The sequence below is a fragment of the Balaenoptera acutorostrata genome, chromosome 3 (genome assembly GCF_949987535.1).
Source record: "Balaenoptera acutorostrata chromosome 3, mBalAcu1.1, whole genome shotgun sequence".
NCBI classification, from domain to species: domain Eukaryota; kingdom Metazoa; phylum Chordata; class Mammalia; order Artiodactyla; family Balaenopteridae; genus Balaenoptera; species Balaenoptera acutorostrata.
Window position 1 is genome coordinate 168,770,504 of NC_080066.1, and position 27,932 is coordinate 168,798,435.

Below are 27,932 nucleotides of genomic sequence, written 5' to 3' on the forward strand. Positions count from 1 at the left end.
CCCCAGATTTTCATTTCGCACTGAGCCTGCCAATTATGTGGCTGGTCTTGTCAGCATATAAATTTGTCTAGTCAGAATCCCAGAAAGAGCCAATAGAGTGGGGAGAAGTCCTATCCAAAGAGATAATAGCTGAGAATTTTCTAGGATTGATTAAGCATATAAATTTGCAGATCTAGGAAACAGAAAATCCCAAGCAGACAAGTATAAAGAAATTATTACCTAGATACATCAGAGAAACTGATGAACATCAGAGACAGAGAAATACCCTAAAAACAATCAGAGAGAAAAGACATATTTATAGAGGAATAATGAGTAGATTAACAAATGATTTTTCAACAGCAACCATGAACGCCATAGGAGAGTGGAAGAATATCTACAAAATGCCCAGAGAAAATAACGGTCAATTTAGAATTGCAAACCCAGCAAAACTATTTTCCAAAAGTGAGGGCAAAATAGACATTTTCAGACACACAAAAGCTGAGTGTGTTTTCCACCAGTACATCCTCACTAAAAGAATTTCTAAAGGATATAATTTTAGGGAGAAGGAAAGTGATCTCAGGAGAGATTCTGGGATGAAAAAGTGTTGGTGAATAAAGAAGATCTAAACAATATTGACTGTGTAAAACCATAGTTGAAATGTCTAATTTGTGGGGTTAAAAAAAGAAAATTGAAGTATTGGACAAAAATAGCACATAATTTGGGAGTTGATAGGAATTTAGTGGTCTGAGGTAGTGTTCCTCAAATTTTAACATGCACATGAATCTTGAAATGTGTAAAAGACCAAATTGATTGAAAAAAGAATAGAAAACCTGAATAGTCCTGTAATTCTTTTTCTTCTTTTTTTAATTAATTAATTTATTTTTGGCTGCGTTGGGTCTTCGTTGCTGCGTGCTGCCTTTTCTCTGGTTGCGGCGAGCACGGGCTACTCTTCGTTGTGCTGTGTGGGCTTCTCATTGCAGTGGCTTCTCTTGTTGTGGAGCACGGGCTCTAGGCACATGGGCTTCAGTAGTTGCAGCACACGGGCTCAGTACTTGTGGCTCGTGGGCTCAGTAGTTGTGGCTCGCAGGCTCTTGAGCACAGGCTCAGTAGTTGTGGTGCACGGGCTCAGTTACTCCACGGCATGTGGGATCTTCCCGGACTAGGGCTCAAACCTGTGTCCCCTGCATTGGCAGGCGGATTCTTAACCATTGCACCACCAGGGAAGCCCAGTCCTATAATTCTTAAAGAAATTGGTCAGTAAGTAAAAATCTTCCTGCTAGGAAAACACTTGGTACAGTTTCAAAAATGAGTTTTGCCAAACGTTCAAGGCGTAGATAATTCTAATCTTCCACAAATTCTTTCAGAGGACAGAAAAAGTGGAATTATTTCTTCCAACTCATTGTATAAGGCTAGTATAACCTTGATTCCAAAAACACACAGAGTATGAGGAAGAAAAATTACAGGTCAGTTAAAAATTCTTTTAATTAAAAAAGTTTTTTAATTTAATATCAGGTTTATAAGACAAACCTTGTGGGCTTCCCTGGTGGTGCAGTGGTTGAGAATCTGCCTGCTAATGCAGGGGACACGGGTTCGAGCCCTGGTCTGGGAGGATCCCACATGCCGCGGAGCAACTGGGCCCGTGAGCCACAACTACTGAGCCTGCGCGTCTGGAGCCTGTGCTCCACAAGAGAGGCCGCGATAGTGAGAGGCCCGCGCACCGCAATGAAGAGTGGCCCCCGCTTGCCGCGGCTAGAGGAAGCCCTCGCACGGAAGCAAAGACCCAACACAGCCAAATCAATCAATCAATAAATAAATAATAATTAAAGGTGCTAATAATTAAAAAAAAAAGGACAAACCTTGTATATGTTTTCTTTCAACATATATAACATTTTGTCTCATTATTTACCTCAACTTTTTGAGTGGCTCTATCATAGGCAGATCTTTAAGATAATTCTGCAAACGTGAGAAAAGAGTTTACCAGTAATGCTTTACTTGCGTTTTCATTTCATGCTTCTTCCTGAAACTGGTCTCTTGTTAGCCATGGGTACTGCTTTTCCTTTTCATCAGCTAACAGTATCTTGCTCTTATGAGAAGATGGAATAACTAAGAAGTGTCATTGTCGGTGTTCTGTATTTAAAATCACAATTTTGATGACTAAATGGAGTAGGTGGAAACTTTTATTATGAATATAATAAAATCTCAACTTTTATTCAAAAATTTCACCACTAATCTTTCAGTTTCATTACCTTTTTAAGCTAATTTTTTCCAGAACTACTTAGGGTAATAGAAAAGCCTCATCAGATGTCTTTATGTGTCATGTCAGGCTTTCTTTGGAAGTGAAACTGAGAAATCTTCTGATGATTTAAGTTTTATGTATTTTGAACCAGAAAAAATGTTATTCATCCAATATCTTGAAGACTTTGTGGAATATTGGAAAATGAAAGATTTACTTTTTGATCTCATACTTAAATGCATGTAATATTCATGAAAAAAATCTCTCTTTTACTCAGAGTATTGATTTGTATCTTTTCAGCTATCTTGTTTCTTTTGATCTATTGCTAATCTTGTTGATCAGTTTCCTGAGCTAGAAACTGGGAAATAATTTTTGACCCTTCTCTATTTTGACTTTTTTATTTCTTGTTTCTCACAAAATCCTATAATTTTTCTTTCAAAATGACCCTTGGATTTACCTTTTCTGTTCTTAGTGCCATGGCTCATATTACCTTATACATGGATTGTTGTTAAGGTTTTTTAAATTGGTCTTTCTGCAAGTTCTCTCTTCCATTTTATGCATTTTATACATATTCTGTTATAAATAATATGCAGCCTCATTAAAATTCAACATTATCATGCTATTCTCCTGTTTCAGAACTTATAGTGCTTTTTTCCTAGTTATTATTCAAGTCCAAATTCTTGCCTTGCTTTCAGGCTTAGCTCTGTATTTTTTCTCCAGTTAACCCCAATATTCCACCTACTTACTAGTCTGGTTGATTTTCTTTTACTCCCCTACAATTATGTGTACTTTCCCATCCTCTGAGGCCCTGCCTTATCTTGTTCCCCTACCTTAGTGCTCCTTCCCTTTTCCACCTGTCCGAATCCTTCCCAATTGCTTCATTCTCTGAATTGTGGCACTGAAAGTCCTTGGTAGAGAAATGGCAGTCAGTGGTTCTCTGAATCTTCCTTCACATCTGCTATATTTTTCCTCTAGATTGTGAACTCTTAAGATCATCCTTATATATGTTTCCAACCCTATTTCCCTCCTCCCTCCCCATAGCCCATAACAGTATGAAGTATAATAATAGTCTAACAAGTATATAATTCATGCTTTTGTCTCTAGCTTTGTTCTCGAGGTTGATACTCCCAAATTCAGGAAGTATCTTTGGTTCATCTTTTAGAATTATTTTGTTTCATGATGAAATTTTGGATTGTTTGTGGGAGTAATGATTCTTTCTAATTTCTCTCCTTTTCTGCTGCCTTCCTTTTAACGATTTTGCTTTCTTTGAGACATCTGTCTAAGTAGAGAAGAAAGTCTTTAAATGTATCCATTGTGTGCATTACTAGTAATTCTGATGCTTAATGAAGTGAAACATGTATTCTCTTTGAATTTTCTTTATTCATCATACTAGATCTGTACTTCAGAGATTTTTTGTCATTATGGCAAAAAAGATAAATTTTGTCCTGTAACTGTAAAGGGTGCAGCTGAGTTGATTTTTCTCTTCTAATTTTGGTGCATTCATAGCTGTGAAGTACTTGGATATCAAGGATGACTTAGAAGACTCAGGTTTGAATCTTGACATTATCATTGCCTACTGGTGTTCCTTGGGTAAATCGCATGAACTCTGTGAGCCTAAGTCTTTATTGGCCTAAGTTAATAGTATCTATCTCACAATGTTGTGATAATATCAGTGAGATAATCAATATGAATTGCCAATTGCTAGATAACCATCAGTTGCAGTTATTTATTCAACAGGGAACTCCACTTTAAAGCTGCACCCTAAATTAGAAAAACAAAATTATTTAGGACTTATTCATAAGGATAGATTATTAGTTCTTTCATGTAGTCACTTTGTTAGCATATCTGGGAGAAATTTCAATTAAAGTTATATTTCTAATAATAAAAATCTAACAAATATTTCATAAGTGATGTTAGTTGAAATTTTATTAGCATTTCTAAAAAGTTGATTTGTATATTACCTTCAAAATAACATGTCAAATGAAGACTGTGTTTCTTTCTTTGTTTTCTTCTCTTAACTACTCAAACATTTTAGGTTCTGAACAACCTTTTGTATGTTAGGTTAACAGTCTTATGCTAAAATATGCATAAAATGAGTAATAAAACATTTAGATTGCCTGACATATAGTAAATGCTATATAAATTTTATATATCTGAAAGGGAAAGAAGCCCAGCTTCTAAAAGAGCTAGTATAATGCATTACCAATGTCTCAGATTAGCTTGATACATAAGTGATAGTCATTTCTTAACAAATATTTTATTGTAAAGCCTAAAATATGTCCAGCAATAAATAGGGACATGCAACTACCAAAAGATCTTCTGGGTTTCAGGCTGTTCCTTCCTAATCTGTTCTCCATACTACAACCAGAGGGACCTTTCTTAAGTATAAGTTTGATCATGTCACTTCTCTATTTAAAACCTTTCACTTCATTCCCATTACTCTTGGGATTCATTCATTCACATGTTTTTTTTTTTTGTTTTTTTTTTTTTAATGAGGATCTTGAATCAGATGCGTATGTTTGATTGATTGATTGATTGATTGATTTTGGCTGTGTTGGGTCTTCGTTTCTGTGCGAGGGCTTTCTCCAGTTGTGGCAAGCGGGGGCCACTCTTCATCGCGATGCGCGGGCCTCTCTCGTTGCGGAGCACAGGCTCCAGACGCGCAGGCTCAGCAGTTGTGGCTCACGGGCCCAGCCGCTCTGCGGCATGTGGGATCTTCCCAGGCCAGGGCTCGAACCCGTGTCCCCTGCATTAGCAGGCAGATTCTCAACCACTGCGCCACCAGGGAAGCCCCATTCACATGTTTTATTAAGAGGCAAGTACTGTTTGGGTGCTGGGGGAAGAATAGTGAGCATTTAAAAAAAGGATATATTACATACAAACTTGAAAATTGAATAATAATGGCCATCATTTAATGTTTATTTCTGGGTTTATGAAATCTTCAAATGAGTGCTGGCAGAGTAGAGAGATTCAAAAGGCCTTGCCTCCCATAATGTCTGTTGAGCAGCAACCATTTGTGTTTTCCTCAGTGCCTGGTGCCCTCGTAAGAAGGTTACTTTTTCTTTATCCTGTGGGTTTTTATTTTTTTGTTTTTATTTTTGGCTGGGGGTCAGGGGTTGGTCATGTAATCAGTGGGAGATGCTGCAAGCTGTTCTGTGGAAATACTGTCAAGTAGGAGAGATTATTGTTGGGTTGTTTACCCCAGCCTAAGTGCCATCCTTGAAATGTTAACTCTGATAGTTCTTTGCTCCTCGGTCCCAGACTCTGTGAAAATCATCCCCAACAAGACAGCCTTTTAAAATATATATTTATATATATATATATATATTTATATAATATATAAAATATATATATATATTTTTTTACCGCAGACTTTTCAGAAACACATCTTATTTGTTAAATAAGACACGTTTCTTTTTCTGGGTAATTTGCCACTAGATGGTGCTAGGAATTGCACTAGGCAACTTAAAGACACAGCTACTTTTTGGCCATATGATCAAAGGGAAAAAAACTTTGGTTGAGGCATATAAAAACTGTTTTAAAAAGTATTATGACTTAGTCATCGTTTGTCATTTAATTCGCTTAGGTGTTCGGAAAGTATCCCTATTAAAATAGTACTTTTAAAAGCCTGTATTCATTAAATTGTCAAAATCGTCATTCAAATAAGTTTATAATTTTGCATCTGTGTGTACCCACTATACCTTGTGCTTCAGTGTAAGCCTACAGTGTCTAAGGAAATCTTAGAGGTCAAATGTTTGTGATGTTTTATACCACAAAAGACGATTCCATTTGAACATGTTGGTTGACATTGTCTCCCTAGTATAAATACAATTTGACTTATTCCTGATGCTGTTGTAGGTCACATTTGCTAGAAGCAGAGCCTGGGACAAGGATTTGGGCACACTTGATTTATTGCAGGAATGCTCTCAGGAGAGAGTGAGGGGAGTAGCAAGGGCAGAGGAAGAGCCTAAGCAGCATGTGGTCTAAGCTGGGGTTTCGGTTCAGCCTGAACCCTGGGAAGTTTTGGAGCAAGAGTGAGGAGGCAAGCCTTTTGTACTCAAATAGCTTGTTTGTTGAGATATAAACAGAATAATTTGATATGAATGTGCTTCTTGGTCCTTATTTCCTTGTTTTCCTGTATTTTCCTTTTAGTAAGGTCCTCTGGTAATCACATTCTATGGGTAATCAATTCAAGTCTAGACCTCACAGCGGGACATGGTTTCCTTTGTGACTTTTTCTTCTTGCCTGATGGACCAGAATCTCTGGTTTTCAAGTCATCTGGGACCAGGGATAAGAAATGCCATATGGATTACGTGGGTCATCCATGTGGAGATAGTCAGGAGTCGGCCACGGCCACATACATACATGCAGTTAATTAGCTGGACTAATGCATGTACTGTCTTAGTGCTTTCTCCGAAATTAAGAAGTGCTGATCTAGAAGACATTATACAATTAGTCTTTAATTATTCAAGCTAATACAGTATGCATAAATGGACTCCATAGATAATCATTCCTATAACTATTTTTTATTTTCAACCTTCTCGCATATTAAGTCCTTTTTTTAGACGCTAACACCATCCATGAGAAAATGCACTGGTTTCGTGGTCCTAATTTCAGCTGTGCAACTGTTTTTGACCATTCAAAGTAATTAAGAAAATGAGTCAAATGGCCCTGGTTAGTTTAAAAACTTAAACTGGATTACGTCTGGAATCCTGGCACTTTTATTAACTCTCTTCCAGATCTTTGGTGTTCTATATCTTCTAGAGAGGATATAACTTTATACCTGAAACAAATGGCCTACCTCAGTCTCTTTCATAAAAATTACCACCTATGATTTCATGTGCTTTTACTGTGTCTCTTGTTTGCCTTTAGCATCTGTGTATTTAATCAAGCATGTTTTGGGTTCACAGCTTTTCCTTGTATGTTAGAAGAATAGTCTATTTTAATCAGTCTACCTTTCTTAATCTTAGACATTTTGTTTTTATGATGTTACAAATCCTGGCAACAGGGGCTAATTTTAAAAATGGTTGTATTAAATGGCTCAAATTCTGTTTTTATTTTACTTTATTTATTTATTAAAAAAATTTTTTTAACATCTTTATTGGAGTATAATTGCTTTACAATGTTGTGTTAGTTGCTGCTGTGTAGCAAAGTGAATCAGCTATATGTATACATATATCCCCATATCTCCTCCCTCTTGTGTCTCCCTCCCACCCTACCTATCCCACCCCTCTAGGTGGACACAAAGCACCGAGCTGATCTCCCTGTGCTATGTGGCTGCTTCCCACTAGCTATCTATTTTACATTTGGTTGTGTATATATGTCCATGCCACTCTCTCACTTTTTATTTTAAAATTATGTTGAAATACTTAGTTTTATAGTTATGTGGGGTTTTTTTTAGTATTTGGAATTTAGTGTGCAATTATGTATTCTATAAAAGAATTTAGGAATCAGTGCTTCTGTTTGATAAATATGTGAAATCAAGTGCATTTTACTTTCAACGTTTAAAATTTGCCGACTTTCGAAAAGAGATTTAAGGGCATTTTCAAAGATAGAAAAAAAGATAAGGAATCAAAAAAAATAAAAAGAGAAAACAAAAACAGATGAAAACAGAGCAAAAGCCAGATAATAGGGAAGTGAAATAGATGTTATAGACATCTGGGATGACATAGTCACTGCAATTGAGTCTTAAATTTAACCCTGAGTTTACTAGGAGGTAGGTATAAAGGGAAAGTTCTTTGGCCTACATAATTTGTTTTTTTTTTTTAAAGGAAAGGCATATAAATTCATATAGAGCAGTAGCTTTCAAGCTTTTTTGACTATTACCCATAGGACAAAATAGGTACATTTTTGTATTGCTTTTCAGTATGTGTATTTATGTATGTGTATAGACGTGCAGTCACATACACACACTTTTTTTCCACTAACATTTCTGTAGTGTTTGTTATCTGCCAGGCCCTCCTCTGGATCCTTATATTAATTTATTTAATCCCCAAACTGTATGATGTTAAGAACTATTACTATCCCTAATGAGGAAATTGAGACACAGTTGTGTTTCCTGTTTTGCCCAGGGTTACACAGTTACTAAACAGCATATCTAGGATTCAAACCCAGGCAGCCAGGCACCAGAGTCTATGTTCTTAGCCATTGTTCTGTACTGCCCTCTTTTTTTCCTCTCTCATGTGCTTAGACTTGTTTACATTCACATATACCTACACATGTGTGTGTGTATAAAGGGGAGACAGAAGATTCATGAAACACATTTAGTATATTCAGTTCTTTTTTAGTATTTTAGCTTCAAAATGCTGGTTGGACCCACTAAATTGATATTATCATCAACTAATGGGTCACAGCCCATGGTTTGAAAAAAAACTGGTCTAGAGAGACTTTTAATAAGTGCTGAAGTTATCAAATGGCTCCTTTATTGTGGTCAGTAAATAAGATCATGAGACTAGCATCTTTGATAAAGGATATGAAGATATTATTGAAAAAAGCATAATTTTATTGTATATAGTCTCTTTAAAAAGTGGCACACAGAAGATTAAACCTCAATTCACTAAAGTGTGTGTCTGAGTAGAACTTATCTACTACTTTGGTCCAAGTGAGGTGATTTCTGTCCATCTATCTTAACATAGGGTAGATTTTAGAGAATTACTGGGATGGACAGTAATGTTTCTTTTCAGCTCTGAGGTCTCATTAATCAGATATTTCAGATGAGTCTTTAGAAGTACCAAATTATGGTCAGCCAGGTTTCACCATTGAACCCCTTGAGTGTTTGCTTTTTGTGTACTGTTTGTGCTGTGCTAACACTGAAATGAAGCTGCTCTTCTGAGAACCCTTTCAGTGATGGTGGTTTTCCTGGGGCTTGACATATACTGCCCTAGCATTACTTACCATGTACGTTTGGCTGGCCTATTAACAAGGGTACCAATTTCCAAGGGCAGGACAAGTGAAATGTAGAGTTCCAAGAGAGTTTTTCTTGTTTGGTTCCATTTCTGACCCTGCTGACTTGGGGTGAATGAAGTTCTACAGGGCAAGGTGGAGGGGAAGGCAGGTGGGTTGGTTGTCAGTGTCCATGTCACACGTGGAAAGGTAGCAGTCTTTCCTCAAGTTAAATTGTCTATGAGAGAGGGATGTGGCCAGGCACTGGCCATCAGTTCTTATGTAGTTGTGGCAGGTCACAAAGCAGTGGCCAGTTACAGATGTCACCATGTTAAGACATTTTCCTTTTCTGCAGTGGTGGCAGCTAAGTTTCCTGAGCTCACTTTCACCAGGGAGTGTTGTCAGGAATCATATTTAATACCCAAATTAAAGGTGATTACTTCATGAAAGCCCGTTGTTCCTTCTCCAAAGGGAAAGAGTGGGTGAGCTATATAGCTCTGTACTGCGGATTTGCACTGTTAGTTTCTTTTCCTAAAGACCCACCTTCAACTTTAGATCAGAGTTGTCAGCTGAGAAGAGGGTATTTGGCTATATGCTACAGAACTCTTTCTTTGTTTGCTATCTTGTTTATTTTTTTATGCATTCAACATTATTTGAGTTTCTACAGTGTGCCAGCTCTAGAATTTGCTAATGATACAAAGTGAGTAAAACTGGACATAGTCCTTGGTTTTGTGGAATTTACAGTCCTGTGGAAGCTACACAATGAGGCAATCACACAAATAAATGAAAACTCATGTTTCTGACAATTTCTATGACAGGGTGTTATGAGAGTATAAAATTAGAGGAACTGTGCTAGTCTGGGAAGTCAGGAAAGGCTGTATGTCTGAAGGAGTGAGAAAATGAGATGGTGAGAAGGTGGAGAGAGGTAGGTAGAAGCCAGATAATTTAGGTTATATTAAGGATTCTCTTTATCTTAAGAGTAATGGGAAATCAAGTATTTTGAGCCAGAAGGGTTATATTTTTATCAACAATTTAGATGACAACACAAAAGTTATGTTTACCAGATTGAGGAGGAAAGCAAGCTGAGAGGCAGAGCTAGTATGGTTGGTGGTCAAGTCACTCTTTAACAAGATTCTGATTTAACAAGTCAAACAGAGAAAGGGAAATATCGTATGATATTGCTTATATGCGGAATCTAAAAAGAAATGATACAGATGAACTTATTTACAAAACAGAAACAGACACACAGACTTAGAAAACGAACTTATGGTTACCAGGGGAAGGGTTGGGGGAAGGGATAGTTAGGGGGTTTGGGATTAAGATGTACACACTGCTATACTTCAAATGGATAACCGACAAGGACCTACTGTATAGCACAGAGAACTCTGCTCAATATTATGTAACAACCTAAATGGGAAAAGAATTTGAAAAAGAATAGATACATGTATATGTATAACTGAATGACTTTGCTATACACCTGAAACTATTGTTAATCAACTCTACCCCAATATAAAATAAAAAGTTAAAGAAAAAAATTCCCTTATTCTGGAAGGGTGAGAGAGGGATGAATTCCAGCAGCATTGAATATGATCCTTTAGTTAGTGGAGTCTCCCTCATGTGACATGACTGGTACTTGTGGCTAATCAGAAAAAGTTGGTTAAAGTGGAATATCATTTTAAAAGGATATATACATGTACTTTGGGCATACTACTTTTCACTTAAAATATATAAATATATATTCACTTTGCGTGTAGGCACAAGACTCTTTGAGAGTAAGTTCTTAAACAATGGTTTGTTTTGCATAAACCGCACTTGTAATGCATCATCTAAAATTAAGTTTCCAATTCTTTAAAGTGGAGTGAGAACCAGACACATTTGAAGTGATCTGGATACAGAATCCTTTTAGATTTTCACAATTTTTTCCCCTAGCCTTTTATAGTTGTTTCACCCACACCTGATTTTTCAGCAGTTCTTTTTTCTTAAGTGTCTTGCTTTTATGTAGTTCTTTCAAAGCTTTTAACCTCATTTTTCTCTTTTCTTTCACATTTACATTTCAGTGGCTTATGTAATATGTAGTTAAATTATATAAGAATAACGTATACAACAGGCACACACAAGTGAGGCAGCGAGTGTCAGTGACTGGTGTGAAGCAGACAGCTGAACGGCGTGGGCACAGCAGTGCACGTGTGAACTGGTTATAGGCATCAGTGTGCAGTGCACAACCGGCGGGGGGGTACCAGTTAGTGTTGGGCGTTGTCTAAGTGGAAGTCGCCAAGAGAGCTTCTGCCATCCTGTTTTTAAAGCCGTAGTTTGAGTACAGCAGTTTATGCTGCAAGGTTGGAATGCACACAAAGTGTGGCATGGCTGGTTAAGCAGAGTGTACAATGTATAGGGTTGTGAGCAGCATTAATAAAAGTCTGAGTGACAGAAGACAGGGATCTCACGGTGGTGGAGCATTTGGATCCCAATGGGAGCAGCGTGTCCTGGATAAGTACTCTACTGAAGGAATTAATCCAGAGGCCTTCTAGTTCTTAACCCTTTTCTCCAGAATAATGCATGTAAACATAGACAGATTTTCCTTGCATTTAATTATATGGCATTGTAAATTGATTGCTTTTATAGACAGGCTGTAAAAATACTTTTTTTAACAAATTGATCTCATCATTTTCATGCCAAGATAAAGGCTACTTCCTAAAATTTTTTTTAATGAATTCAGACTTTGCAAATAAAGTGAAAAAAATCAGTTTAATTATGCTCAAAATAAGTTTAAGCAAGAAGGCTGCTTTTGTTTAGCTTGAAAAAGTAGTTGATATTGTGCAGTGGCTTATGATGTGACAGCATGAGTGTCATCTTGTTTTAAAACCATCAGCCCTTTTTAATTTTTCTGTTATGACAACACGTGCTTAAAAACCTGATTCATAATGATCATTGGGGCCAATGGAATAGGAGTCACATCTGTGGAAAAGCAAACTGAGACCTGGTCCAAGGAACTAGACATTTCCCCTTGACACTGCGTTTAGTTCATTTTACATGATTTCCTTTATCATCAAACCACTGAGACCATTGGCAACATTGTGCTGTGTCAGGTAGACTAGGATTCTAAATCCATATTTCAGTTTGAACAGAAATGACCTTTGTAAGGTATCTGTAGTTTGCCCCCCAACCTATGGAATTCTTCCCCCAGCTTTGGAAAAGCTTACATGGTTGTCTGGATCCAGTCCTCTCTTTGAAACGGCTGCTATAACCTGCGGCTGTAAGAGCACACAGGTTATCGGTTACATCCAGAACAGTGTCTGTCGGGCCTTGAATTGAAAGATTTACCTCATTCATATGGTCGTAGGTGTCTGTCAAGCTAAGTCAGGAATTAATCCTTCTTGTCATTTATTTTTAGAGTTTACTTTCCCTCAGTCTACTAAGTAGAAATTCTACCTCAAGTCCCATCAAGCGCTGTTAGCCTTGTCCTCTGGGAAACCAGTGAACTCCATGCCCTCTTCTGCTCACATTTCTTGACAGAATATCTTGGAAAGGCCCTGGCTCTGGAGAAATTGATAAGATCAGAGCAGTACACAAGGCTTCTGTGAAGATTGCTGGGAGTGCATCTGAAGCCATTGCACGTTGATGCTGAAATTAGAGTTATGCTGAAGCCTGAAGCTTAGTCTCTTCACCTAAGCAGCAAATCCCAGCTGTGTTGCTAAACATCCATTTTAGGGGCTCCATCTGAGCCGGAAGTACTATTGTTTACCTTTTTCGGCCAGAAGAGTTTCCACCATTGGTAGCTGTTGCAGTTTCCAAAAGATGCTTTCAAAATAGGAATTCTTTAACAACATCAGCACACAGTGAACGAAAGCCAGGAATTGGCTTCACAACAAGGTAGTCATTCATCTCATTACAGACTAAAAGGAAATAATATTGCCACCAAGTTCAGTTGCAGTGGCCCCTCTTAAAATATTGGAAAGCATGTAGGTGGTTCTAGACTGGATGGCACTCTTCAACAGAAGGACTCCTTCACTTTCTCCCTCTGTACTAATCTGCAAACCAGCTCAGTCAGAGAAGGTGGCTTCTTCAAGGTCTCTCCAGCAGTGAATGTGTTTTCTTCCCCTTTTGCAATGTGATAAGCAGCCTTATGGGTGCTTCAAAACACAACGCTGTTTGGAGGCAAACTCTGTTTCATTAAGCAGCCTACTTGTAAGTAAGATCCTGTTTATCTGAAATATCTGTTGCTTGGAACATTGTGAGGCACTCCTTGAAGTTTATTGTTGTAAGCATCTATTGGCATGTACCATGTGATAGAAGTACCATAGCTTTAGTTAATCATGGAAATTATAAAAGTAAAATCAAAAGATTTGTGAGCTTCATCATACTTTTCCCCCCGACATTTTACTGATAGGTAAATATAATGGTAAAGGCAGAATATGTAGTCTTTAGCTCATATTATTGGAAAACTTCTGGATATCATCACATGGCAGGAGGATGACTGTTTATTATTTGACCATACAGTGTATAACGTGGCATTAAGGATGATTTTATATTATTTGCCCACATGCATTAACGTCCTTTGCTACCTCACATTTATTTGGAGTGATATATGACATTTTTAAGGTAATAGGAAAGAAATCAAAGAAAAAGTATTTACAAACTCACGGAACACATATAGGGCACCTCCTAGTGGTACAAAGTCTTAAAGTCATTTACTTTTAGATTGGTTTAGGGAATAAGAAAGAACATTTTGCTTGGATGAGATGGCATAATAGTATTTTTAAATATTTTAAAAATTATCTTAGAAAAGAAGAGTAATATTATTTTTTGTAAGTCCAGAAGGTATAGAAGGGCTAACAGATGAATATTGTAGAAAGGCCTGTTTCCACTCAAGGTAAGGCATATTTTTTGAATATTTAGATCACCCCATCAATAAAATGGGTGACTTTATGAAACCTCCTCTAGTTGGAAGTAGTAGAAATGTATCTATTCCACCATTAGAACACCTACCTAACCTGTATTGTGACTTCTTTTTAATGTCTGGTTCCTAATTTCTTTGCCTATGAGGTCATTCACCTTAGGAAGGCAGCTAGCTGGAGCACTGCTCCGAGTGTGGGCTCAGGAGTCAGGCCACATGGGCAAGTATGACCTTGGGCAAGGGACCCAGCTCCTTTACGCTCCAGTTCCTTCATCTGTAAAGTGGAGGTCATCCTCCTCACCTCCTCGTAGGGATGCAAGAAGAATCAAATGAAGTAATCCAACTCTAAAGTGCCTGACAGGTACTCAGCTGTTAGATGCTAACACCCTGTGGTCCATCTGCCACATGGGTCAGCACCTGGACTGAAAGACACACGTGAGCACTGGGAAGAAGCTCTTAGCCATCTTTCCGTGATGTTGTAGAAAGATTTTCTTTGTTGGAGAAGATAGATGGATAACGTAATTTCTAAGGACCACAGCACTCTGGAGATAGGAACCTCAGAACAGGAATCTAGGGCAGGTGCCATGTGTGTAGGGAACACAAAAGCCCTGTAATTAGAGAGGACTTGACTTTCTTCTGGGTTTATATAGTGCCTTACTCCATGGAAGGTACAGTACTCTTCTTTAGAATATTCTCTAGCTTCATTTCACTGCTTTTGAATAGATTAACTTTTTTCATTTGTATACTTTAGGTTAATTTGTTAGGTTCTAAAAGTTGTCATTTTCTTTTTTGGTTCACTTCTGCCTTACTAAGCTCTCAATCTATAATTGTTTTATTTACAACGAGATAAGACACAAACCTTTTATGAACTTTTTCTGTATCCCAGAATGTGTTCAGCATGTTTATGGTGTTGGTTTTATTAAAATCCAGAACATCCAATTTCTAGTACTGAAGAAGAATCTCTCTTATTTAAAGAAAAAATTCATTTATGGTTAAGCGTGTGGTCCCTGGAATCACACTGCTTTCATCTGAATCAGCTCTGCCACTTTTTACCCAAGTCTTCTGGCCACGTGCTTAAGTATTCTGAATCTGTTTCCGCATCTGCAGAATGGAATTACTGAAAGTACCAACTTCACTGGCTGTTCTGAGGAGTGAGTGAATCACTGTGTGGATATGTTTGGCACGGAGACTGCATCGCCAAGTCCTTGAGGAATGTTGTTTCTCTCCCTCCTCAGGAGTACCACCGCCGTTCTTTGTCCATTGTACATACTGGGTCGGCACTCATTTACTTCCTGAAGTACTAAACTGAATAACAGCCAAGATACAAGAGCCCTTGCCTTAAAGCTCTCTTGGTCTAGTGGCTGGATTAGAATAGGATTTTGTGCTAAATACTGTCGAGGTGTGGGCAGGGTCTATGGAAGCACCAGTCTGGGTCAGAACTCAGACCAACTCCAGAATGGTCTGATGAATGCAGATGGTCTGATTAACTTCAAAAGTGGGACTGGGCTCAGCCATCCCAGGAGGTGTTTGCATTTTGAGAAGAAAAGAGCCTTTATAACTCGTAGGGATGAATTGGGGGCCTACCCCTTCCCTCTCAGTGTTTTTGCCTGCCTTCCCCTTCCTCCTTCGTCCCACCTCTTCTTGCCCTCTCCCCACTTCCCTAGGGAAATAAACGCGGATACCTGCTGTGGGCACAGTATCCATATGGCCCCAATGCCTCACTTAGGGCAGTGGCACTACACACAGGATTTGCCCAACTGAGCCCTCACTTAGGGAGAATGTGGCGAGGTTGACCCACTAACCTGTGAATTACTGCCCAGAGACGTAAAGGGGCTTGTGTTGGTACTGCTTGCAATTTAGGGTCTTTTAATGTCTTTCACATCTGGAGATCTCTTTTGTTTATATAATGTCAGCTTATGTTGCTTTAGACTTTTTAAATAAGTATAGAGGGGTACTTGAGGTACTTGAATTATATGTGTGTATGAGATTTTTTGTTTTTTGAGATTCTTAAGAACTATTTTCATTTGTTTACAACAGCAGCAAAACCTAGAGGTTTTTATCTGATGTCTAAAATGTCCTAGTTGCTCCAGAATTGGATTGTGGTTAATTGACCATAATAACAGCTAGTTTTCTACAGCTAAAAATACTGAGGAGAGAATAACAGTAAAAGAGTGAAAGCATAACTTTGTCAGCAGTGATTAGATATGTAAATATTGAAGGCTAGACCTAGAAATATGTCTGACATAAAATTGAAGAAATATATCAAAGAACTATTGGAAACAGCACTAAGGATACTTTTTCATTCAAAGAGTGTTCTTTTGTGCATTGTAACTTTCGACTTGCACTAAATTACCACTCTGCCTGTGTAGCCTTTTAACTCTTTTTCTTTTCATTTTCAGCTTATGGAAAAGTGTTTCTGGTTCGTAAAATAAGTGGTCATGATGCTGGAAAGCTGTATGCCATGAAAGTTTTGAAAAAGGCAACAATAGTTCAAAAGGCCAAAACCACCGAGCACACGAGGACAGAACGACAGGTCTTGGAGCACATCAGGCAGTCGCCGTTTTTGGTGACCTTGCACTACGCTTTCCAGACAGAAACCAAGCTTCATCTCATTTTAGGTAAGTGTCAGTTGTCATCAGACTTTTGACTTTTTACGAAAACTTGGGTCTCGTGCCGTCATGCACTCGAAAGGCAGCATACTTCAGACTTAGAAGAAATGAAATCTTTTTTTTTTTTTTTAATTATTTATTTATTTATTTATTTATTTGGCTGTGTTGGGTCTTCGTTTCTGTGCGAGGGCTTCCTCTAGTTGTGGCAAGCGGGGGCCACTCTTCATCGCGGTGCGCGGGCCTCTCATTATCGCGGCCTCTCTTGTTGCGGAGCACAGGCTCCAGACGCGCAGGCTCAGTAGTTGTGGCTCACGGGCCTAGTTGCTCCGCGGCATGTGGGATCCTCCCAGACCAGGGCTCGAACCCGTGTCCCCTGCATTGGCAGGCAGATTCTCAACCACTGCACCACCAGGGAAGCCCTGAAATCTTTTGACTTTCATTCCTCTCTCAGTGGCGGCATTTCCTTGAACATCATGAATTGCTCTGGATTTGGGACCTCCCATCCTGAAGGAATTTGTGTACTTCTCTTCCACACTCCTTTATGAATCTTAAAACACTGGAGTCATTTGGGTGGCTGCTCCCCTGGGTGGTGTCTTCCATTCAAATGTGCTGAGCTGAGTGGGAAAATGGGCCACAATTCTTAGGCACGTACACGTTTGGGCCAACAAGGGGATATTTATGGAAATCAGTAATTAGGAAAAAGAAAAAAGAAAAGATTTCTATTCTTAGAGATGCTTTGCCTTTCTGGTGATAAACCTGCTTTTCATGGAGATACCCACTAATCAGTCAACCCTTTGCTCACTCCCGTTTCTACCCACAGACACTTTCTGAATCCTTTCCTTTCCCAGAGTTGGACCGTTGTATACGGACTTTGGAAATGTCCTCTGTGCATATTGCCAGATTTCTTTGCGAAAAGTTGTACCATTTTCTATTCCTACATGGCAGTATTTCTAGTATTATACTCTTCCATCATAGAATATTTCTTCTGTTATAGTTTTAGTCCCATTCTTTTGAGAACTTGCACTTATGTATTATAATCCCTTGTTATTGATCTCTTCTGTGGATTAGATGGAGTAGAATTTCACACAGTGCCCTGTAAGCATTAGCTATTTCTTGAGTGCCTTCAGTGTACCAGCACCGCACTAGGTGTTACCCACAGTATCACTGACCCCTGCAACACTGCCACAGTCCTCTCATCAGAGATGTTGAAGGTTCTGGAAGCTGCATTTCCTGCAGTCACGTATCTTGTATAAGCTTGAGAATAAAGACTGGAACTCAGATCTGACTCATTTCAAAGTCTGCCCAACAGTGCTCCTGTTTTCTTTGATTACTAGTGGTATTTGGCAACTTTAGCGAATGCTCTCAGTTTGAAATTTATACTTTTATTAGTGATGCCTAAAATTGCATTCACTTTTTGAGTCATGAAGTTACACTTCAGGCCTCTCTTGCAGTGCTTACCGTCAACTAACCATCCCAAATCTTTCATACACATAGGCCACAGTCTCTCCCATCCTGTCAGAGTCTCCACTAATGTTATCATCTGCCTGTTGTTTCAGGCCTTCATTCTGCCCCCATGTGTATCTGCTCAGCTATGTTATTTACTGATTTTTAAATATAATTCCTTCTGTGTTTTTACCCAGTAGGTTGTAGGGGACATAAGATCGTAGTAGCCAGAAGCAGTAAGAACCCAAACTCCTGGCCTCTGCATCACCACACCACAGCTTCTCTCTCTTCTCTCTTTTTTCTGTTCTCTGACCATAACTGGATTCAATCTTTTAAAAATTGTTTATTGTAATAGTATAGTTTATAAATGATATTGGGTTGGCCAAAAGGTTCGGTGAATACGTTGTTCAGTAAAGTTCTTGGTGAAAATAAAAAATGTGTCTTTCATTTTTACTTAAAAACTGAAGGAGCCTTTTGGCCAGCCTGATATTTTTAACTTAAAAGTAGATGAGTGAAATATGTTGGATCTGATTAAAAAACAAATAGTCCTTGATAATGTTGCTTTTTTTGTTGTTGGCTCTTCATTACTTTTGCTCTTTGTCAGCAGCCCACAAATAAATAAATACAAACCAAGATAAGAAAACCCATCTCTTGTGCCAGCTCACGAGTAGAATGTAGACAGTGAACTCGTTCCATCATATGGCAGTGCACTTTGAAAGCATGCCCTCTACCTCCTCTCCTCGTGGATATGTTTACTGTCATTCTCTTTGTGCCTGTTTGTAGTTGTTATCTGACTTTTTTTTTTTTTTTTTTTTTTTTTGGGGCCGTACCGCGTGGCATGTGGAATCTTAGTTCCCCGACCAGGGATTGAACCCGTGCTCTCCGCAGTGGAAGCGCAGAGTCTTAACCACCACTGGACCGCCAGGGAAGTCCCTATTTGACTTTAAAGACAAAACTTTTCAGAAATCTTGAACAGGACATTATTATAAACTGTTTTTATGGTTCCATTATTTGTTTGCAGTGCTTAGAACTCACGCCAGGTCAGTTCTCCAAGTACTGTCTCAGTCTGCTAGGGCCGCCATAACAAAATATCACAGACTGGGTGGCTTAAACAACAGAAGTTTCTTTTTTCTCAGTTCTGGCACCTGGAAGTCCAAAATCAAGGTGCCAGCAGGGATGGTTTCCTCTGAGGGCCATAAGGAAAAGGTCTGTCCCAGGCCTCTCTCCTCTGCTTGCAGAGGGCCCCCCACTTGCTGCCTTTTCACATGGTCCTCCCTCTGTACGTTCACACCCCTGGTGTCCCTTTTTGTGTTCAAATTTTCTCTTGTAAGGACAGGAATCAGATTGGATTAGAGCCTATCCTAATGGCCTCATTTTAATAACTTAATTATCTCTTCAAAGGCCTTGACTCCAAATACAGTCACATTCTGAGGTGTTGGGGGTTAAGATTTCAATATATGAATTTGGGGGAGACAGTTTCAGCCCATAACTGTCTTTAAAGGCTTATTGATTAACTTACTTTATCTAGTTTTTGGGTACTGTTAGAGGTTAATAGCAAGAATTTACAAGTCAAGCTTTTCAGGGGTCCAGCTGACCTTCTGCTCTGATGAGTAAGTAAACACTATAGACCTTTTTAAAAACATAATATTTTTAACAACTGCCTTATTACTACAAAAGCATATATATGCATATAGAAGCTATAGGAAAACAAAAATAAGAAGAGAAAACATATATTTTCACTACCCAGAGTTTACCTCATTATACATATATTTCTCTGTTATTACCTAGTATATCCTTCTAGACCTTTTTATCTGTGTGTCTGCATGCATGTATGTTTTATCAAAGTGAAATTGTCCTGTACATAGGATTTGTAACCAGCTTTATTTTTTTGAATTTTATTTTATTTATTTTTTTATACAGTAGGTTCTTATTAGTCATCCATTTTATACACATCAGTGTATACATGTCAATCCCAATCGCCCAATTCATCACACCACCACCCGCACCACCCGCCACTTTCCCCCCTTGGTGTTCATACGTTTGTTCTCTACATCTGTGTCTCTATTTCTGCCATGCAAACCAGTTCATCTGTACCATTTTTCTAGGTTCCACATATATGTGTTAATATACAATATTTGTTTTTCTCTTTCTGCCTTACTTCACTCTGTATGACAGTCTCTAGATTCATCCACGTCTCTACAAATGACCCAATTTCGTTCCTTTTTATGGCTGACTAATATTCCATTGTATATATGTACCACATCTTCTTTATCCATTTGTCTGTCAATGCGCATTTAGGTTGCTTCCGTGACCTGGCTATTGTAAATAGCGCAGCAGTGATCATTGGGGTGCATGTGTCTTTCTGAATTATGGTTTTCTCTGGGTAGGGTATATGCCCAGTAGTGGGATTGCTGGATCATATGGTAATTCTATTTTTAGTTTTTTAAGGAACCTCCATACTGTTCTCCATAGTGGCTGTATCAATTTACATTCCCACCAACAGTGCAAGAGTGTTCCCTTTTCTCCACACCCTCTCCAGCATTTGTTGTTTGTAGATTTTCCGATGATACCCATTCTAACTGCTGTGAGGTGATACCTCATTGTAGTTTTGATTCGCATTTCTCTAATAATTAGTGATGTTGAGCAGCTTTTCATGTGCTTCTTGGCCATCTGTATGTCCTCTTTGGAGAAATGTCTATTTAGGTCTTCTGCCCATTTTTTGATTGGGTTGTTTGTTTTTTTAATATTGAGCTGCATGAACTGTTTATATATTTTAGATATTAATCCTTTGTCCATTGATTTGTTTGCAAATATTTTTTCCCATTCTGAGAGCTGTCTTAGTCTTGTTTGTAGTTTCCTTTGCTTTGCAAAAGCTTTTAAGTTTCATTAGATCCCATTTGTTTATTTTTGTTTTTATTTCCATTACTCTAGGAGGTGGATCAAAAAAGATCTTTCTGTGATTTATGTCAAAGAGTGTTCTTCCTATGTTTTCCTCTAAGAGTTTTATAGTGTCCGGTCTTACATTTAGGTCTCTAATCCATTTTGAGTTTATTTTTGTGTATGGTGTTAGGGAGTGTTCTAATTTCATTCTTTTACATGTAGCTGTCCTGTTTTCCCAGCACCACTTATTGAAGAGACTGTCTTTTCTCCATTGTATATGCTTGCCTCCTTTGTCATAGATTAGTTGACCATAGGTGTGTGGGTTTATCTCTGGGCTTTCTATCCTGTTGCATTGATCTATATGTCTGTTTTTGTGCCAGTGCCATATTGTCTTGATTACTGTAGCTTTGTAGTATAGTCTGAAGTCAGGGAGTCTGATTCTTCCAGCTCCGTTTTTTCCCCTCAAGTCTGCTTTGGCTATTTGGGGTCTTTTGTGTCTCCATACAAATTTTAAGATTTTTTGTTCTAGTTCTGTAAAAAATGCCATTGGTAATTTGATAGGGATTGCATTGAATCTGTAGATTGCTTTGGGTAGTATAGTCATTTTCACAATATTGATTCTTCCAATCCAAGAACATGGTATATCTCTCCATCTGTTGGTATCATCTTTAATTTCTTTCAACAGTGTCTTATAATTTTCTGCATACAAGTCTTTTGTCTCCCTAGGTAGGTTTATTCCTAGGTATTTTATTCTTTTTTGTTGCAGTGGTAAATGAGAGTGTTTCCTTAATTTCTCTTTTAGATTTTTCATCATTAGTGTATAGGAATGCAAGAGATTTCTGTGCATTAATTTTGTATCCTGCAACTTTACCAAATTCATTGATCAGCTCTAGTAGTTTTCTGGTAGCATCTTTAGGATTCTCTATGTATAGTATCATGTCATCTGCAAACAGTGACAGTTTTACTTCTTCTTTTCCAATCTGTATTCCTTTTATTTCTTTTTCTTCTCTGATTGCCATGGCTAGGACTTCCAAAACTATGTTGAATAATAGTGGCAAGAGTGGACATCCTTGTCTTGTTCCTGATCTTAGAGGAAATGCTTTCAGTTTTTCACCATTGAGAATGATGTTTGCTGTGGGTTTGTCATATATGGCCTTTATTATGTTGAGGTAGTTTCCCTCCATGCCCACTTTCTGGTGAGTTTTTATCATAAATGGGTGTTGAATTTTGTCAAAAGCTTTTTCTGCATCTATTGAGATGATCATATGGTTTTTATTCTTCAATTTGTTAATATGGTGTATCACATTGATTGATTTGTGTATATTGAAGAATCCTTGCATCCCTGGGATAAATCCCACTTGATCATAGTGTATCATCCTTTTAATGTGTTGTTGGATTCTGTTTGCTAGTATTTTGTTGAGGATTTTTGCATCTATATTCATCAGTGATATTGGTCTGTAATTTTCTTTTTTTGTAGTATCTTTGTCTGGTTTTGGTATCAGGGTCATGGTGGCCTCATAGAATGAGTATAGGAGTGTTCCTTCCTCTGCAATTTTTTGGAAGAGTTTGAGAAGGATGAGTGTTAGCTCTTCTCTAAATGTTTGATAGAATTCACCTGTGAAGCCATCTGGTCCTGGACTATTGTTTGTTGGAAGATTTTTAATCACAGTGTCAATTTCATTACTTGTGATTGGTCTGTTCATATTTTCTATTTCTTCCTGGTTCAGTCTTGGAAGGTTATACCTTTCCAAGAATTTGTCTGTTTCTTCCAGGTTGTGCATTTTATTGGCATAGAGTTGCTTGTAGTAGTCTCTCAGGATGCTTTGTATTTCTGCAGTGTCTGTTGTAACTTCTCCTTTTTCATTTCTAATTTTATTGATTTGTGTCTTCTCCCTCTTTTTCTTTTTTTTTTTTTTTTAAATTAATTAATTAATTAATTTTTGGCTGTGTTGGGTCCTCGTCTCTGTGTGAGGGCTTTCTCCAGTTGCGGCGAGCGGGGGCCACTCTTCATCGCAGTGCGCGGGCCTCTCACTGTCGCGGCCTCTCTTGTTGCGGAGCACAGGCTCCAGATGCGCAGGCTCAGTAGTTGTGGCTCACGGGCGTACTTGCTCCGCGGCATGTGGGATCTTCCCAGACCAGGGCTCGAACCCATGTCCCCTGCACTGGCAGGCAGATTCCCAACCACTGCGCCACCAGGGAAGCCCTCCCTCTTTTTCTTGATGAGTCTGGCTAATGGTTTATCAATTTTGTTTATCTTCTCATAGAACCAGCTTTTAGTTTTATTGATCTTTGCTATTGTTTTCTTTGTTTCTATTTCATTTATTTCTGCTCTGATCTTTATGATTTCTTCTGCTAACTTTGGGTTTTGTTTGCTTTTCTTTCTCTAGTTCCTTTAGGTGTAAGGTTATATTGTTTATTTGAGATTTTTCTTGTTTCTTGAGGTAGACTTGTATAGCTGTAAACTTCCCTCTTAGAACTGCTTTTGCTGCATCCCATAGGTTTTGGATCGTCGTGTTTTCATTGTCATTTGTCTCTAGGTAATTTTTGATTTCCTCTTTGATTTCTTCAGTGATCTCTTGGTTATTTAGTAACGTATTGTTTAGCGTCCATGTGTTTGTGTTATTTTACATTTTTTTCCCTGTAATTGATTTCTAATCTCATACCATTGTGGTCAGAAAAGATGCTTGTTATGATTTCAATATTCTTAAATTTACTGAGGCTTGATTTGTGACCCAAGATTTGATCTATCCTGGAGAACGTTCTGTGCGCACTTGAGAAGAACGTGTAATCTGCTGTTTTTGGATGGAATGTCCTATAAATATGAATTAAATCTATCTGGTCTATTGTGTCATTTAAAGCTTCTGTTTCCTTGTTAATTTTCTGTTTGAATGATCTGTCCATCAGTGTAAGTGAGGTGTTAAGGTCCCCCAGTATTATTGTGTTACTGTCGATTTCCTCTTTTATAGCTGTTAGCAGTTGCCTCATGTATTGAGGTGCTCCTATGTTGGGTGCATATATATTTATAATTGTTATATCTTCTTCTTGGATTGGTCCCTTGATCATCATGTAGTGTCCTTCCTTGTCTCTTGTAACATTCTTTATTTTAAAGTCTATTTTATCTGATATGAGTATTACTACTCAGCTTTCTTTTGATTTCCATTTGCATGGAATATCTTTTTCCATGCCCTCACTTTCAGTCTGAATGTGTCCCTAGGTCTGAAGTGGGTCTCTTGTAGACAGCATACATATGGGTCTTGTTTTTGTATCCATTCAGCAAGCCTGTGTCTTTTGGTTGGAGCATTTAATCCATTCACGTTTAATGTAATTATCGATATGCATGCTCCTGTTACCATTTTCTTAATTGTTTTGGGTTTGTTTTTGTAGGTCCTTTTCTTCTCTTGTGTTTCCCACTTAGAGAAGTTCCTTTAGCACTTGTTGTAGAGCTGGTTTGGTGGTGCTGAGTTCTCTTAGCTTTTGCTTGTCTGTAAAGCTTTTGATTTCTCCATCGAATCTGAATGAGATCCTTGCTAGGTAGAGTAATCTTGGTTGTAGATTCTTCCCTTTCATCACTTTAAGTATATCGTGCCACTCCCTTCTGGCTTGTAGAGTTTCTGCTGAGCAATCAGCTGTTAACCTTATGGGCGTTCCCTTGTATGTTATTTGTTGTTTTTCCCTTGCTGCTTTCAATAATTTTTCTTTGTCTTTAATTTTTGTCAGTTTGATTACTATGTGTCTTGGCATGTTTCTCCTTGGGTTTATCCTGTATGGGACTCTCTGCACTTCCTGGACTTCGGTGGCTATTTCCTTTCCCATGTTAGGGAAGTTTTTGACTATAATCTCTTCAAATATTTTCTCGGGTCCTTTCTCTCTCTCTTCTCCATCTGGGACCCCTATAATGCGAATGTTGTTGCATTTAATGTTGTCCCAGAGGTCTCTTAGGCTGTCTTCATTTCTTTTCATTCTTTTTTCTTTATTCTGTTCCGCAGCAGTGAATTCCACCATTCTGTCTTCCAGGTCACTTATCCGTTCTTCTGCCTCAGTTATTCTGCTATTGATTCCTTCTAGTGTATTTTTCATTTCAGTTATTGTGTTGTTCATCTCTGTTTGTTTGTTCTGTAATTCTTCTAGATCTTTGTTAAACATTTCTTGCATCTTCTGAATCTTTGCCTCCATTCTTTTTCTGAGGTCCTGGATCATCTTTGCTCTCATTATTCTGAATTCTTTTTCTGTAAGGTTGCCTATCTCCACTTCAGTTAGTTGTTTTTCTGGGGTTTTATCTTGTTCCTTCATGTGGTACATAGCCCTCTGCCTTTTCATCTTGTCTGTCTTTCTGTGAATGTGGTTATTGTTCCACAGGCTGCAGGATTGTAGTTCTTCTTGCTTCTCTGTAACCAGCTTTTTTTGTTGTTTTCTTTCAGTTAATGATGTCCACTTTTCCTGGTTAATAAATTTTCATTTCATTTAATATTCAGTGATACACATTTACTGCTGCATAATGAACCACTCTAAAATTTCATTGCTTAAACAATGATTTATTTTCTCATGATTCTCTGGGTTGGCTGGGCAGATCTCTCATGGTTCTATGGGTTGGCTGGCTTGCTCGTGTGGCTATAAGCTGGAGAGCTGGCTGGGCTTGAGAGCTAATGTGGTTTCATTCTTGTGTCTGAAAGTTGGTGCTGCTATTGGTTGGGGCACCTCTTTTCTTCTTCACATGGCCTCTCATCCTCCCAGTGCAGTAGTAGATCAGCTTCTTCATATCATGGCAGTCTCAGGGCAGCTCATGAAGACAGCCAGGAAGGCAAACATAGAGGCTGCAAAGCCTTACGAGGCCAGGCTCTGGAACTTACATAACTTCACTTCTTTTTTTTTTTTTTTTTTTTTGAGGCATGAATATGACAAATTTTTTATTTCAAAGTCTCAAATTTTGACCAGCATAGCACCACTGACACAGGTGCCCTGATAGAACTTTATGATTTGGTCACCAGAAATGATTATGCCAAGGTATAATTAAGGCTAACTGATCAAAATCCAGGTACGCAATACCAGTTAAAATTCAGGTAGAAACTACCAATTGTAGGAACCCTGGGACTGGTTTTCCAGGGAACCTCTGAATTATTTTTTAAGGCCACAGCATGTATGAGGACACTGGCCCACAGGCTTGCTTCTCACATGTAGAAACTGATTGCCTAAGAGGTAGATGAGAGATTCCAGATTCCACTTAGCAGTGGAGAGGCAGGGCTCCAGCTTCTGTGTCAGAGGCCACAAAGCAAGTTCCCCCTGAGCTGGAGCTCAGATAAGGGGGCAACTTCCTGGCACCTCCTCCTCAAGGTAGAAGGGGAGGAGGGCTGCCACTCCTCTCTTGGTACCACCGATTCCTCTTCCCCAGCCAGGCAGGGCCTCTCTCGTTCTCCACGCTGACCCACCTGCCTCCCAGGGTTAATCTCACAAGTCACTTGTCCCCACAGAGGGGTGGATGTGGAGCCTCCTCACATCAAGTCAGAACATGACTGCTAACAATTCGCCACACACAGCTGAACTTCACGGGTGAGCCCATAGCCTCCAACCATCTCCCCCACATCTGCTGAAAGGAGAGGAATCGGAGGTTTCCCTTTTGGTTTTCCTCCCTGGGAATCAGTTCATAGGAGATGCTAAGCAATGAACATTATGAGTTTATCCACAGACAGATGTGTAACTGCACACACTAGATTAAGAGGAGAAAACACACACTGGTTACCTTTCTAAACACAAGAACTGAAGGATTTGGCTCAATTATGCACAATGGCTTGTGTCTCTAAAAAAGCTGTATGAAAAATGAACTCATGTTCATGCATGAATTAAACCGACTTCATGAGCTCTATAGAGACACATTAACCTGTGCTGTTTCCCTGGAAGTTCGTGAGCCAGGGCTCAGCCTAACAGGTACTGCCAAAAGCCCCTATGAGCCTCACTTCTAACATGAGACCAACCCAGATATAGTGACTAGGGAAATAGACTTCGCTTCTTTCCACGTTTTTTCTAAAGATTTTTTTTAAATGAATTTATTTATTTTATTTATTTATTTTTGGCTGCCTTGGGTCTTCGTTGCTGCACACGGGCTTTCTCTAGTTGTGGTGAGCAGGGGCCCCTCTTCACTGTGGTGCGCAGGCTTCTCATTGCAGTGGCTTCTCTTGTTGTGGAGCATGGGTTCTAGGCACGTGGGCTTCAGTAATTGTGGCACGCAGGCTTCAGTAGTCATGCCTTGTGGGCTCTAGAGCACAGGCTCAGTAGTTGTGGCGCACGGGCTTAGTTGCTCCACGGCATGTGGGATCTTCCCGGACCAGGGCTCGAACCTGTGTCCCCTGCATTGGCAGGCGGATTCTTAACCACTGAGTCACCAGGGAAGCCCCTAAGATTTTCTTAATTGAAGTATAATGGACATACAACATTATATTAGTTTCAGATGAACAACGTAATGAATTGATACCTGTATATATTGCAGAATGAGCCCCACAGTAAGTCTCATTAACATCCATCACACACAGTTACAGAACTTTTTTGGTTGTGATGAGAACTTTGAAGGTTTACTCTCTTAGGGCCTCTCACATATGCAGTCGAGTAGTATTAACTGTAGTCGCCATGCTGTACATTACATCCCCATAACTTATTTATTTTAGAGATAGAAGTTTATACCTTTTGACTCCCTGCACCCATTTTGCCCATCCCCCCAACCCCTCACCTCTGTCAGCCACCAATCTATTCTCTAGCTATGAGCTTGATTTGTTTGTTTCTTTGTTTTAGATTCCATGTAAAGTGAGATCATATGGTATCTGTCTTTCTCTGTCTGACTTATCTCACTTAGCATAATGCCCTCAAGGTTCATCCATAGTGTCGTAAATGGCAAGATTTCATTCTACTTTATGGCTGAATGATATTCCATTTTACATATATATAGAAATACACGTGCACACACACACAGCATTTTCTTTATTCAGTCATTCATTCATTAATGGACACTTAGGTTGTTTCCATATTT

The 27,932-nt window shown here is 38.8% G+C and overlaps 1 protein-coding gene across 1 annotated transcript in view; it reads left to right on the forward strand.

Annotated features, from left to right (window-relative positions):
• Window positions 1–27,932, forward strand: part of RPS6KA5 (ribosomal protein S6 kinase A5) — a 186,888-nt gene that overhangs the window by 65,801 nt on the left and 93,155 nt on the right. The window contains exon 3 of the mRNA XM_007180869.3: window positions 16,388–16,606. Within this exon, the coding sequence (XP_007180931.1) occupies window positions 16,388–16,606 (219 nt within the window). The remainder of the gene's footprint in view (window positions 1–16,387; window positions 16,607–27,932) is intronic.